Source organism: Oncorhynchus clarkii, chromosome 2 (assembly GCF_045791955.1).
Source record: "Oncorhynchus clarkii lewisi isolate Uvic-CL-2024 chromosome 2, UVic_Ocla_1.0, whole genome shotgun sequence".
Classification (NCBI taxonomy): domain Eukaryota; kingdom Metazoa; phylum Chordata; class Actinopteri; order Salmoniformes; family Salmonidae; genus Oncorhynchus; species Oncorhynchus clarkii.
Genome location: NC_092148.1, coordinates 74,288,528 through 74,304,087, shown reverse-complemented (window position 1 = coordinate 74,304,087; position 15,560 = coordinate 74,288,528). Strand labels below are relative to the sequence as shown.

General features: G+C 43.8%; 1 protein-coding gene across 2 annotated transcripts; it reads left to right on the top strand.

Moving 5' to 3' along the window:
- Nucleotides 1-1,320: 1,320 nt before the first annotated feature.
- On the top strand, nucleotides 1,321-4,446 carry LOC139382467 (myb/SANT-like DNA-binding domain-containing protein 4). 2 transcript variants are annotated; one of them, XM_071126546.1, is made up of 5 exons: nucleotides 1,321-1,367; nucleotides 1,501-1,690; nucleotides 1,870-1,963; nucleotides 2,278-2,365; nucleotides 2,596-4,446. In XM_071126546.1, the coding sequence occupies exons 2-5, from the start codon at nucleotides 1,639-1,641 to the stop codon at nucleotides 3,526-3,528; spliced, it is 1,167 nt and encodes a 388-aa protein (XP_070982647.1). In that variant the 5' UTR covers nucleotides 1,321-1,367; nucleotides 1,501-1,638; the 3' UTR covers nucleotides 3,529-4,446. The 2 variants fall into 2 exon arrangements, with proteins under 2 accessions (XP_070982647.1, XP_070982637.1); XM_071126536.1 differs by having other exon boundaries at nucleotides 1,321-1,690.
- The last annotated feature ends 11,114 nt before the right edge of the window (nucleotides 4,447-15,560 follow it).

Below are 15,560 nucleotides of genomic sequence, written 5' to 3'. Positions count from 1 at the left end.
GTTTCAAGCAGACCACCATAGTCCCTGTGCCCAAGAACACTAAGGTAACCTGCCTAAATGACACCGACCCGTAGCACTCACATCTATAGACATGAAGTGCTTTGAAAGGATGGTCATGGCTCACATCAACACCATTATCCCAGAAACCCTAGACCCACTCCAATTTGCATACTGCCCCAACAGATCCACAGATGATGCAATCTCTATTGCACTACACACTGCCCGTTCCCACCTGGACAAAAGGAACACTTATGTGAGAATGCAGCCTGGTATGGCAACTGCACTGCCTCCGACCCCAAGGCACTACAGAGGGTAGTGCGTACGGCCCAGTACATCATTGGGGCCAAGCTTCCTGCCATCCAGGACCTCTATACCAGGCGGTGTCAGAGGAAGGCCCTAAAAATTGTCAAAGACTCCAGCCACCCTAGTCATAGAATGTTCTCTCTGCTACTGCACGGCAAGCGGTACCGGAGCGCCAAGTCTAGGTCCAAGAGGCTTCTAAACAGCTTCTACCCCCAAGCCATAAGACTACTGAACATTAATCAAATGGCTACCCAGACTATTTGCAATGCCCCGCTCTTTTACGCTGCTGCTACTCTCTGTTATTATCTATGCCTAAGTCACTTTAGTAACTCTACCCATATGTATATATTACTTCAATTAGCTCGACTAACCAGTGCCCCGCACATTGACTCTGTTCCGTTACCTCCTGTATATAGCCTCGCTATTGTTATTTTACTGCTGCTCTTTAATTATTTGTTACCTTTTTTTCTTTTTTTTTCTTAAAACAGCATTGTTGGTTAAAGGCTTGTAAGTAAGCATTTCTCTGTAAGGTATTTGGCGCATGTGACAAATACAATTAGATTTGATTATGTATGAATATTTTTAATGAGGTTTTACTTTCTCAACTTCTGTAAGTGAGAATGAGATGTAAACACTTGTAATCTATGCAGTGATAAATGTACACGTCTCCAAAGCTTTCAGTGTTTTAAATCAGACCCTGGAACGCTGTTTTATATTTGCTTAGGCTTACTTTATAATAGGTTATGCATTATATAACGTTGGCACAGACATATGATTAGGGGTAGTTCACAGGCCAAAATTGGGGGGATGCTGTGTTCTGTGTGGTTTCACACTTTAATTGCAAAATGAAGCAGTTCGGGCTAGTTTGAAATAGAATATGTTTACCAAAGATGGTAGGCCTTGTAGTATTTTGTGGCCTAGATGCTTTTAGTAGCCTACCCTTTGGGACCTCCCTTACTGAGCATACTAAAAGAAAGCATCGCGCACAACCTAACCAATCGAATTCGTCTATTTCTCGACGGAGCCTTCTTCCCTACTGCCCTTGTGAAAAACCCTCCTCCAGGGTGAGTGGAATGAATATATCCTTCCTTTTCATTTGATCAGTCCTAAACATCGGACTGTAATCAGATATATGTAAATCATTAATAGTAAGAAAACCCGTATATTATTGGACTTTATTGTGTATTATATAAATAGGGCACTTCACGAAGGAGGACTAGGCGGGTGCGACGAGGGATCGAGGGACGCCGCCATATTTGCTCTTGCTAGCTAGTGCACTACGAGATACGTGCTTTGTTTCGTGTACCCTTCATTTTAGTACCCTTGTATTTGTTCATGATGGAAGCGATGGATAAAAGGCCTTTTGGTTCAGAATATAACTATAAAAGTAAGTTTTATGCCAACCACGAATGTCGTTTTCTAAAATGTGTGTTAACCTAATTGTTTATGTTAAGCATAGGGTATTATTTTGCGACGCCGACTTGGGAGTCTGTTAAAGTTATCAAAGTTATTTGTTTACTGCTGATGATGGATATACTAACATTGTTGTATTTTTTACCCAATAAGTGTCGGAAAATGACATATCCAGATTGATAAAATTGCGTGCAACGAATGACGCCATCTTCACTGGGAAGAGAAACTCTGCCATGCCTGCCTGGAGGTGAGTGAGTGATACAATGTCTGATACTCAAAACAAAAGTGGATGTTTGATGGCTTTGATAATGGCAATTAGTTGTGGCTTTCATCTATATGCTTACCTCAAAATAAACTGTATCTTATGCCACTTTATTTGATATGAGAATGTTATATTTGATCAATTTTGTTGATAAATCAATGTTGAATCACTGATGTACATTTCCTAACAAAAATATAATTTGAAAAACATGTAGGCCTATAGGAAAGTCAGTGTTTTAAGAGCTAGTTATGAAGATGAAACCCTATCGATATCTGACTTAACTCACTTTGATTCTGCAGAGCAATGTTAGTGGAGTTGGGTCTCGAAGGAAAGCTGACAACTGGGCAATTGAAAAAGAAGTGGGAAAACCTTAAAAAGAAATATAAGGTAATAATTATGAATGCAACACCCTTGGCCTTAACTCAAGATGTATTATCTTCTATTTGAATCACGCTTGAACACAGATTCTAGGCTTTGGTTCCGGCCCAGTACTAACCCGATGTAACTAATCAAGGGCTCAATGATGCATTTAATCAAGTGTGTGTCATAACCATAAATCCTGCAAAGACAAGTAATAGAACATTAACCTGATTGTACCCTGTCATCTTTCTTTGTAGGATTTTAAGTACCCTCCTCTTGGCATGGAGAAAGTCAATCCAATGTCCTGGCGTTGGTTCCACCTCATGGACGATGCCATCGAGGGTCGCCTATCTGGGTCTGCCCGTATCCTAAACCCTTCACTGTTTGATTTTGGGGAAGTTGGGGACGTTTCATTTGCATCCTCTCCCACTACCTCTCCCATAGCAAACAAGAGACTTTGTATGAGGCCGGAGGGGGGTGAGGGGACAAACATTTTTGAGTTCTGGGCCAAAGCACAGTTGGGGGAGAGTGTTGGGGCTGCGAGCACGGTAGCAGATGGACAAGTGGCGTACACAGACGCAGCTACAGAGGAGATCCGTAGGGCTGCGGTGGAGTGTGAGAGGGCCCTGCGAGAGGAGGGCAGGGGTGGGGGTCAGAACGAGAGGGCTGCGCCTGACAAAATGCCAGTGGGTGGATACGGGAGGACCATGGCTGAGGATGTAGAGACCATAGCTGAAGACGGAAGAGCCATGTTGGTGAGAAATCCTGGCAGGAACATTGAGAGGGAGACTGCTGAACTAGAGAGACAGATAGCAGATTTGGAGAAGGAGAGGGAAGTGTTAGAGAGGGAGCAGGCTGATTTTGACAGGGAGAGGTTGATATTGGACAGAGAGAGGGATGTGGTGAACAGAGAGAGGGTGGCTGTTGAGCGAGGCAGAGCATCACTGGACAAGGACAGAGCGGCGATGGATAGGGAGCGAGCGGCGATGGAACGGGAGCGAGCCATACTGGACAGGGATAGGGCGTCAATCGAGAGAGAGAGGACAGAGCTGCAGAAAGAAAAGGAAGCCCTAATGAAAAGCAAGATTTCCAGGAACAACGGCTCTGCTGATGTAGAACTGGACTCATCTACTATAGAGAAGAGAGAAAGACTGCTTTCCATATTTGAAAGACTTGTTGATAAGCTGTGAAAATGAAACATAATTCAAAAAAAGTGTCTAGGTGAAGGATACTATAGGTGACAGTGCGTACAAGACATGAACAGGTTTCTATGTCACCAGGCCCCTTATCATTGTGATCATTTTCATAAAGTGATCTAGTGGTGGCTCTCAGATCCTCCCTGCAGACACTGGGAGTGCAGTCATTTAATTAGTGCTTGGTGAAATGAGCATTGAGTGTGAGGTTTCACCTGGAAAAAGAACCCGCTGCGATGTTTGTTGCGCTTGTTCTGTTTTTAAATTTTTTTTTGTAGCTTGTTTACCATTAAATGTCATCCACTATTTAAGTATAGGTTTACACTACGAGAAATGACAAGAATTTCTGTTCCCTAAATGCATTTGTTAAACTGCATTTGACCATTATTTATGTTCTGTTCGATCTGCCAGAGTACCAGTGTAATGCTATACTGTTAATAAAGCCCACTTTTTTTTTTTCGTCCCTCTAGTTGTCATATACTGCCATTACTATGTAATTACCCTCTACCGAGGTAGTAAATATGCATGAATGCATTCAGTTGTACAACTATAGTCTTTTACAATAAGCACTATGCAACTGCCAATATTTACATACCTGGTACAATGTAATGCTCCTCTATGACCCTGGAATAATACCTATAACATAATGACATAGCCTTCCTCACTGCCACCATGTCAATGTTATGATCATTTTATTTACTTTAAAAAGGTGTGCTTGAATCATGCAAAGACAGTCAGATTAATGTTATCAGGTTTCCAGATATTTATTTATCCAGTCAACATTTTCAGAAATAAATAATCTCAAAAACATCTGTCAGACAACAGTCAGTCCATAATTATTCCATCTGTGCCTAATGGACAGCTCCTGAGATACTATTGTACAGCATTACAAGTTTAATAAAGTCAAAAAGGTAATGAGGTTTTCTGAACACCAAACGCATTAGTTCTTGTCACACCTTTTTGGCTTTGTGCAAAATCTGTACGATTCCATTGGCTGGAGACTTCCAATGGTGTCACGTGCCCTGCAAAAGGTGTTAGCATTTTAAAATGCTCGAATACAAAAAAACTAGAGAAAGTTGCCAGTCAACTCAACACTCATGACCTTTTCTTGACAGACAGCTGGTTGCCAGGCCAGGGAGTGTCCATTGGTTGGCTGTGGACACCAGGGCCTGAGAGATCCTGAAGTCATTGGAAAAACGTTAGGCCATTACCTCACAAGAGTGATGTGCCTAAACAAAACATCTGGAATACCTTATCTCAGCATAGATGTTCGTTAGAGGAAATGCCTGTATCCAACATGTGACACAATTACCTGACAGTGGCACGACGTGCCAGAGAAGACACTGACTGACTTCAAGGGGAAAGACCAAGCAAAACAGGTGCATGGCTGTGGGACAGAAAATCCAAAATAACTCAAAATTCCCCTCCAAGAGGAAATAGAGATGTGCATGTGATAATCCACCATGCATTAGCAGTACAAGCTCTGAAACATCAAAATAACTATAAACACTTGGAAGGAGTCATCAGACAGAGAAGAGCATACAATATACAAAAGATGGAGCTCTATAAAATGTTGGTCATTTTTTATGTTTACTGCACACCTTGATGCCTGTAGTCGGTGTGTGCGAAGTTCAAATGTGTGCCAGTCATGTTGAGAGTGCATATAGGGTGCTTTGTTTTTACACTGCTGCTACTCGCTGTTTATTATCTATGCAGTCACACGGCAAACTACCAAATTACCTCGACTAATCTGTACCCCCCGCACATTGACTCAGTACCGGTACCCCCTGTAATATAGCCTTGTTATTGTTATGTCATTTTCTTGTGTTACTTTTTTAGTTTTGTTAACTCTATTTCTTTAACTGCATTGTTGGTTAAGGGCTTGTAAGTAAGCATTTCACGGTAAGGTATACCTGTTGTATTCTGCACGTGACAAATGTAATTTGAGTTCAGCCACACCCCTTGCTGACACATGTATTAAAATCGAGCACACAGCCATGCAATTTCCATAGACGAACATTGGCAGTAGAATGGCCTTACTTGAAGAGCTCAGTGACTTTCAATGTGGCACTGTCATAGGATTCCACCTTTCAAACAAGTCAGTTTGTCAAATTTCTGCCCTGCTAGAGCTGCCCTGGTATGTGAAGTGGAAACGTCTAGGAGCAACAACGGCTCAGCCTCGAAGTGGTATGCCACACACGCTCACAGAACGGGACCGCCATGTGCTGAAGCACATAGTGCTTAAAAACCACCTGTCCTCGGTTGCAACACTCACTACCGAGTTCCAAATTGCCTCTGGAAACAACGTCAGCACAATAACTGTTTGTCGGTAGCTTCATTTAAAGGGTTTCCATGACCGGGCCGCCGCTCACAAGCCTAAGATCATCATGCGCAATGCTAAGCGTCGGGTGGAGTGGTGTAAAGCTCGCTGCCATTGGACTCTGAAGTAGTGGACACACGTTCTCTGGAGTGATGAATCACGCTTCACCATCTGGCAGACGAATCTGGGTTTAGCGGGTGCCAGGAAAACGCTACCTACCGGAATGCACAGAGACTGGCCTGCAGAGCCCTGACCTCAACCCCATCGAACACCTTTGGGATGAATTGGAACACCGACTATGAGCCAGGCCTAATCGCCCAACGTCACCAATGCTATGTGGCTGAATGGAAGCTAGTCCCAGCAGCAAAGACAAGCAAATCTAGTGGAAAGCCTTTCCAGAAGACTGGGGGCTGTTGTAGCAGCAAAGGGGGACCAACTCCATATTAATGCCTATGATTTTGGAATGAGATGGTCGACGAGCAGTTGTCCACATACACTACAAGACCAAACGCATCTTAAGTGTGTTAAGTCTAAAGACAAGTCAAACGCATTATCTGCTGATGTATGCATGTCCTGTGGCGAGAAGGAAAACACTTGTAGAAAATTATCTGGGGTTATTTAACTGTAGAATTGACACTTCTTTCAGAATCAATGGAAATATCCTAGTAGACAATGTTCATTAAATATTGGGTAGTATTATTCGTGGCCATGGTTCCAAGGGGTGAAGTGAAAGGCCCACATTGTACGCCCAATTTCTTCTCGTCACACTGAGACACAATAATAAACATCTCGGTGATGGCGATTCTTTGGCCTGTTCTTTCATGATATTGCTCTAATGGCGAGTAGTTTTGTCTCTGAAGTTTCAGATTGCTGTTCAAAGGACTTTGTTTTCCCTGGCAACATTGTGGCTTTTTCACCGACTTTCGATAGCAAGGACTGAATGTTCGTGGTTATTTTAAAGCCATTGCATCAAAACACATAGCTACCAAATTTTTGTTTTTTAATATCATGGAAAAAAAGTTATGTTTAGGACGGTCCTTTCTGTCAAATGGCTATTGTAGCTAGCATATCACAGAATTGACATCTACAGAAAATATTTTTGTTAAAATGTTTTCGTTTTGTTGAAAAGATTGAATATCCTCGTAATATGCAAGAAAAAACTATTTTTTTTAAAAGCGGCGATGTGTCAACTATAAACTGCTGCAGAATTTGTGAGCAAATATTTGGATCCAGTTGCATTGTTTTTCTACCCCATGTTACACGGTTAGGACACAGGAAACAACCAATCATATTGGTTGAAATACATGACACTCATCAAATTCATACGGATCGTCTATAACGTCAAAGTATATGCATATACTGACAAGATACTTGTCTCAATGGGAGTAGTTGTCCACAAAGCGGCACCTGTGTCAAGCTTCCGCCTATTCCTTTCTTTGGATTGGTGGATGCATATATTTAAATACATGTTTTAGTATTCGATAAGGGTTGTTGACGTCAACAGCCTGTATTCAATTGGGATATGCTATTTTCGCCTTCACCTGCTCGTCGCAACTAGGAAACTCGAAAATGTTCAGACTTGCTAACTCATTGAAGTCAACAACTGCGTTCATCCAGTTAGCATTTCGGAAATGTCTGAGTTTCCTAGTTCCGACTTGCATGTGAACGTGGCATAGGCTAGTAGACTATGCTAGTAGTCTCATTTACGTTCTAATGGCAAACGTTCTAATTTCTAGAGCTCCTTGGTCATGTGACCTACTGACCTCAAACAAGGTTCAGAATGTACACTCAGTGGGCAAGTCAGATCTGTAACTGTGTGATAAGGATTGGCTCTAAGGACTGAGTCGGTCAGGCTTGGTGACAGTGACTCTGGACGTGCCCCGGGCCATTCTTGCGGATCTCCCCAGCTACGGTGCTAGCCGGCCCTTAGAAGCTGACTTAGAACTGGTATGGACCTGGGGAATCCGACTGTTTAATTAAAACAAAGCATCACGAAGGCCCGGGGTGGGTGATTTCTGCCCAGTGCTCTGAACAAATTCAATGTAGCGCGGGTAAACGGCTGGAGTAACAATGACTCTCTTAAGGAATCCTTAGCCTTAGTAAGGGAGATAACGAGGTAGCCCTCTAGTAGGGCTCTTCCAATCCCCCCCTGTAATGTCACCTGTTTTCAGGTGTCGCTAACATACGCAAAGAGAGTCCTGCAGATGGTGATGGCTGTTGAACGTTAACGGAAGGCGGCAGTCGGTCCTGGAATATGGGACTTTCGGTCAAGCATGAAAATGTGACGGCGGTTCCACCAGACTCATTGATTTGCTGCGGGGCTCTTGTAAACGAATCCTGACCTTGACAGGAAGCCAATCAGAGAATGATGGCTCAAACCTATCCCTGGCTTTGGCTGGGAGGGGGGGAGTCAAGTCCTGGGAGACGGCTGATGAAAGTGTACTACTGGCATCAGTCTTATCACAGAGCGGGTGTGGTGAAACGTTTAAACTTGTCCCCGTATACTTAGCTAACTGTAAACCGCAAAAGTGTGAATCGAACGCTGGCTTCGGCTGGACCCACTAACAGTGGAGCACTAAATGGAGATGGAATGTGCTTAGCGGTTATGGACACTGCCAGGTCTCAGGTCCGCCTGGGTGCGGGACTCCACACATTCTATGTGGGGGCTCTCCTCCACACTCCTTGGAGCATGTAGTGGAGATGGCGTGTGCCTTACCATTAGCTGACACTACCAAGCCTCAGGCTTGCCTGAGTGCGGGACACCACACATTGTAGGTGGGGAGGTCTTCTCTACGCTCACTAGACTCTAGACCCATTGGCCCCGCAGTGATAGGGCATTGCATGGATCTGGATCATGCCCTACGAAGTGGGGAGAGGTATCTCCAGCTTGTCTTGGAGGGAGGCCTACATCTGATGTGGGTAGTACCATCCACGCCCATTGATTTGCTGCGGACCTATAAAATGGACGGGTGAAGCCTAGGTTCCCACTGGGCACGGATCACTGAATGTCAACTTGATGAAATTCAAAGGAGTATACCCACCTGTCGCGGTCGCACTCATATCACCCAAGCACATTTGGTGTATGTGCTTGGCTGAAGAGCCAATGGTGCGAAGCTACCATCTGTGGGATTATGACTGAATGCCTCTATGTCAGAATCCCCCCTAAATGTAACGATACAGTAGCACCACAGATCTTCGGTTGGCCCGGGATAGCCTGCCTCTTTTGGTAGGTGAGTAGAGCTGTTTGTGACGGGGTTGGGGTGCGGCCGGATGAGTTACCGCCCCTCTCCTGATGCGCACCGCATGTTTGTGGGGAACATAGTGCAAAATCACTTGCAGACAACCTGATTCTGGGTCGGGGTTCCGTACGTAGCAGAGCAGCTCACTCGCTGCGATCTATTGAAAGTCAGCCATCGATCCAAGCTTTTGTCGGGGACAGAAGGCCTTCTTCCCCTACCATCCTCCTTTTTTACTTATGGGTTACCAGATGTATGCAGAAGGGCCAGGGGCCAAAGGCCAGACACAGAGTGTGAGAGAGCCCAAGCGGGCAGGTAGAAGGCGTAAGACATTGACATGGGGCTCTAGATAGGTAAGGAGCTAGGTGGTGGTCACCCAACCACCCCCCCATCCACTCCACCTGTGAGTCAGGTTGGGACTCGCTGTAGAAGTCAAAGGGTCACCAGGTGCACGAGGAGGTGCACTCAGGTGCACTCCATCAAGGCAGGGGGCACTCAGAGTCCGAGCAGGGGTGGCCGGACACGGAGGCCATGGAGTTTATTTAACTAGGCAAGTCTGTTAAGAACAAATTCTTATTGGGACTGTTTGGGACAAATTCTTATTGCCTGTTTGGACCTGTCCAAGGGTATCGTCGGATGGGGCCACAGTGTCTCCCGACTCCTCCTGTCTCAGCCTCCAGTATTTATGCTGCAGGAGTTCATGTGTCAGGGGTCTAGGGTCAGTCTGTTATATCTGGAGTATTTCTCCTGTCTTATCCAGTATCCTGTGTGAATTTAAGTATGCTATCTCTAATTCTCTCTTTTTCTATCTTTCTTTCTCTCTCTCTCGGAGGACCTTAGCCCTAGGACCATGCCTCAGGACTACCTGGCCTGATGTCTCCTTGCTGTCCCCAGTCCACCTGGCCGTGCTGCTGCTCCAGTTTCAACTGTTGTTCCTGCGGCTATGGAACTCTGAATTGTTCACCGGATGTGCTACCTGTCCCTGACCTGCTGTTTTCAACTCTCTAGAGACAGCAGGAGCGGTAGAGATACTCTGAATGATCGGCTATGAAAATCCAACTGACATTTACTCCTGAGGTGCTGACCTGTTGCACCCTCTACAACCACTGTGATTATTATTATTTGACCCTGCTGGTCATCTATGAACATTTGAACGTCTTGGCCATGTTCTGTTATAATCTCCACCCGGCACAGCCAGAAGAGGACTGACCACCCCTCATAGCCTGGTTCCTCTCTAGGTTTCTTCCTAGGATCTGGCCTTTTTAGGGAGTTTTTCCTAGCCACTGTGCTTCTACACCTGCATTGCTTGCTGTTTGGGGTTTTAGGCTGGGTTTCTGTACAGCACTTTGAGATATCAGCTGATGTAAGAAGGGCTTTATAAATAAATTAGATTTATTGACAATGACTGCCTACCCTGGACCAATTGTGCGCCACCCTATGGGACTCCCAATCACGGGGGATTTGATGCAGCCTGGATTTGAACCAGTTACTGCAGTGACACCTTTTGCACCGAGATGCAGTGTCTTAGACCTCTGCGCCACTCTGGAGCCACACTCAGAGTCTCTGAGTGGTAAAAAGTGGACGGGTCACAAACTGCACAGAGACTGTTTCGGGTTACCAGGTGTACGTGGTTCCTGACAGCGGAAATATATATGTCTTAGTGTCCGGGGAGGGATGCTTAAGTGTGGTTGCCTAGTGGGCAAGGTTATGGAGATAGCTGACCCTGGCCGGGACGCGGTGATGGGTGATGCCCAGTGAGAGGGGTGTTGACCGGATAGGGAGAGTAGGTGTGGAGGCCCGGAGGTCTGTAGTTCCAGGGAGTAAGCTATACACTCTCAGCCCCAGGGAGAGGGCAGGCAGGCGGCAGGGAGTGTAGGCATAGAGGCCTGGAGTCAGAGGTCACCAGGTCAATGGGTGCCTGCCTGGAGGTCAGGAAGGCCCCAGGGAGAAGGCCCAAGTGAATAGGTGTGTGAGTGACACTGTCCTTCAGGGGAACAGAGCAGGCAATTAATGTAAAATTGTGTGAGATGAAAATGGACAAGCGAAAGGGTGTGCAATATAGAAGGGTAGTCAGTGGATATTCTGAACCTTGGTTGAGTCCAGTAGATAGCATGAACAAGGAGCTATTGAAATGAGAAAATTTGAAAAATGAATGTAAAATCTTGTGAGATGAAAATGGACGAACTAAAGAGTGTGCGATATAGAAGGGTAGCCGGTGTACATTCTGAACCTCTTTTGAGGTCAGTAGGTCACATGACCAAGGATCTATTGAAATTAGAAGGTTTGACAAATGTACAATGGCTTGCGAAAGTATTCACCCCCTTGGCAATTTTCCTATTTTGTTGTCTTACAACCTGGAATGAAAATTTAATTTTTTGGGGTGTTTGTATCATTTGATTTACACAACATGCCTACCACTTTGAAGATGCAAAATATGTTTTATTGTGAAACAAACAAGAAATAAGACAAAAAAACAGAAAACTTGAGCATGCATAACTATTCAGAGAGACCCTTTGCAGCAATTAAAGCTGCACGTCTCTTGGGATATGTCTCTATTAGCTTGGCACATCTAGCCACTGGGATTTTTGCCCATTCTTCAAGGCAAACCTGCTCCAGCTCCTTCAAGTTGGATGGTTTTGGCTGGTGTACAGAAATCATTAAGTCATACCACAGATTCTCAATTGGATTGAGGTCTGGGCTTTGACTAGGCCATTCTAAGACGTTTCCCCTTAAACCACTCAAGTGTTGCTTTAGCAGTATGGTTGGGGTCATTGTCCTGCTGGAAGGTGAATCTCCGTCCCAGTCTCAAATCTATGGAAGATTGAAACAGGTTTCCTCTCAAGAATGTCCCTGTATTTAGTGCCATCCATCATTCCTTCAATTCTGACCAGTTTCTCAGTCCCTGCTGATGAAAAACATCCCCACAGCATGATGCTGCCACCACCATGCTTCACTGTAGGGATGGTGTTCTCTGGGTGATGAGAGGTGTTGTGTTTGTGCCAGACATAGTATTTTCCTCGATGGACAAAAAGCTTAATTTTAGTCTCATCTGACCAGAGTACCTTCGTCCATATGTTTGGGGAGTCTCCCACATGCCTTTTGGCGAACACCAAACATGTTTGCTTATTTTTCTCTTTAAGCAATGGCTTTTTTCTGGCCACTCTTCCATAAAGCCCTGCTCGGTGGAGTGTACTATGGACAGTCCTATGGACAGATATTCCAATCTCCGCTGTGGAGCTTTGCAGCTCCTTCATGGTTATCTTTGGTCTCTTTGTTGCCACTGATTAATGGCCTCCTTGCCTGGTCCATGAGTTTTGGTGGACGGCCCTCTCTTGGCAGGTTTGTTGTGGTGCCATATTCTCTCCATTTTCTAATAATGGATTTAATGGTGCTCCATGGGATGTTCAAAGTTTAGGATATTTTTTTATAACCCAACCCTGATTTATACTTCTCCACAACGTTGTCCCTGACCTGTTTGCCACTTTTCCGTTTCAATAATTTTTGAATATTTTGAAACATGTTGTTTTTTTCATTTCCCTTCACCAATTTGGACTATTTTGTGTATGTTCATTATATGAAATCCAAATAAAAAACTATTTAAATTACAGGTTGTAATGCAACAAAATAGGAAAAACGACAAGGGGGATGAAGACTTTTGCAAGGCACTGTATGTAAAATCTTGTGAGACAGAAAATGGACAAACTTAGAGTGTGCAATATAGAAGGACAGTCAGTGTTCATTCTGAACCTTGGTTGGGGACAGTAGGTCACATGACCAAGGAGCTATTGAAATGAGAAAGTTAGAAAAATTAATGTAAAATCGTGTGTGATGAAACTGGACAAACCAAAGGGTATGCAATGTGTAGGCCAACTGAGTGTACATTCTGAACCTTGTTTGAGTCCAGTAGGTCACATGACCAAGGAGCTATTGAAATTAGAAACATTGAAAATGAATGTTAAATCGTGTGAGATGAAAATGGATAAACAAAAGATTGTGCTATATATATATGGCTACTCAGTAGATATTCTGAAAGTAGTTTGAGAGTTGTAGGTCCTAAGACTAAGGAGCTATTGAATTTCACAAATGGACAAACAAAAGGTTGTCCAATGTGTAGGCCCACTGAGTGTACATTATGAACCTTGTTTGAGATGTGTGGGTCACATGACCAAGGCGCTGTTGAATTTCAAAAATGTAAATAAATAATTTAAAATAGTGTGAGATGTAAACTGACAAAAAAAAATAATTGTGCAATGTGTGTCTATGCCATCGGGTTAGCTAGAACCAGTTTTGAATGTTTTAAGAGTAATGGTCACTACGTCGATGGTCCCAAACTGCTGTTGGTGGATGTAAGGAAAACTACAGGCGAATAAACAGCCATCACTAACACAAAGCGGCTGCTGACAACATACAGACTTGAAATCATTAGCCACTCTAACAAATGGATCCCTAGTCACTTTATTAATGACACTTTAATAATGAGGTTTACATATCTTGTATTTCTCATCCCATATGTATATACTGTATTTTAGACCATCTATTGCATCTTGCCTATGTCACTCGGTCATTGCTCATCCATATTTATATGTACAGTGCCTTGCGAAAGTATTCGGCCCCCTTGAACTTTGCGACCTTTTGCCACATTTCAGGCTTCAAACATAAAGATATAAAACTGTATTTTTTTTGTGAAGAAACAACAACAAGTGGGACACAATCATGAAGTGGAACGACATTTATTGGATATTTCAAACTTTTTTAACAAATCAAAAAATGACAAATTGGGCGTGCAAAATTATTCAGCCCCCTTAAGTTAATACTTTGTAGCGCCACCTTTTGCTGCGATTACAGCTGTAAGTCGCTTGGGGTATGTCTCTATCAGTTTTGCACATCGAGAGACTGAATTTTTTTCCCATTCCTCCTTGCAAAACAGCTCGAGCTCAGTGAGGTTGGATGGAGAGCATTTGTGAACAGCAGTTTTCAGTTCTTTCCACAGATTCTCGATTGGATTCAGGTCTGGACTTTGACTTGGCCATTCTAACACCTGGATATGTTTATTTTTGAACCATTCCATTGTAGATTTTGCTTTATGTTTTGGATCATTGTCTTGTTGGAAGACAAATCTCCGTCCCAGTCTCAGGTCTTTTGCAGACTCCATCAGGTTTTCTTCCAGAATGGTCCTGTATTTGGCTCCATCCATCTTCCCATCAATTTTAACCATCTTCCCTGTCCCTGCTGAAGAAAAGCAGGCCCAAACCATGATGCTGCCACCACCATGTTTGACAGTGGGGTGGTGTGTTCAGCTGTGTTGCTTTTACGCCAAACATAACGTTTTGCATTGTTGCCAAAAAGTTCAATTTTGGTTTCATCTGACCAGAGCACCTTCTTCCACATGTTTGGTGTGTCTCCCAGGTGGCTTGTGGCAAACTTTAAACAACACTTTTTATGGATATCTTTAAGAAATGGCTTTCTTCTTGCCACTCTTCCATAAAGGCCAGATTTGTGCAATATACGACTGATTGTTGTCCTATGGACAGAGTCTCCCACCTCAGCTGTAGATCTCTGCAGTTCATCCAGAGTGATCATGGGCCTCTTGGCTGCATCTCTGATCAGTCTTCTCCTTGTATGAGCTGAAAGTTTAGAGGGACGGCCAGGTCTTGGTAGATTTGCAGTGGTCTGATACTCCTTCCATTTCAATATTATCGCTTGCACAGTGCTCCTTGGGATGTTTAAAGCTTGGGAAATCTTTTTGTATCCAAATCCGGCTTTAAACTTCTTCACAACAGTATCTCGGACCTGCCTGGTATGTTCCTTGTTCTTCATGATGCTCTCTGCGCTTTTAACAGACCTCTGAGACTATCACAGTGCAGGTGCATTTATACGGAGACTTGATTACACACAGGTGGATTGTATTTATCATCATTAGTCATTTAGGTCAACATTGGATCATTCAGAAATCCTCACTGAACTTCTGGAGAGTTTGCTGCACTGAAAGTAAAGGGGCTGAATAATTTTGCACGCCCAATTTTTCAGTTTTTGATTTGTTAAAAAAGTTTGAAATATCCAATAAATGTCGTTCCACTTCATGATTGTGTCCCACTTGTTGTTGATTCTTCACACAAAAAATACAGTTCTATATCTTTATGTTTGAAGCCTGAAATGTGGCAAAAGGTCGCAAAGTTCAAGGGGGCCGAATACTTTCGCAAGGCACTGTACATATTCTTATTCCATCTCTTTACTTAGATCTGTGTATTAGGTAGTTGTTGTGGAATTGTTGGATTACTTGTTAGATATTGCGGCACTGTAGTAATTAAAAGCACAAGCATCTGCTAACCATGTATGTGACCAATACAATTTGATTACTCCACTTTTGTTTTGAGCCGACATCACTTTCGGGCAGAACGGGGCAGCCGGCTCATGCCCGGGAGACAGCCCGCTTCCAAAACGAATGCAATAATCTTCCACGCGTTGCAAAATAC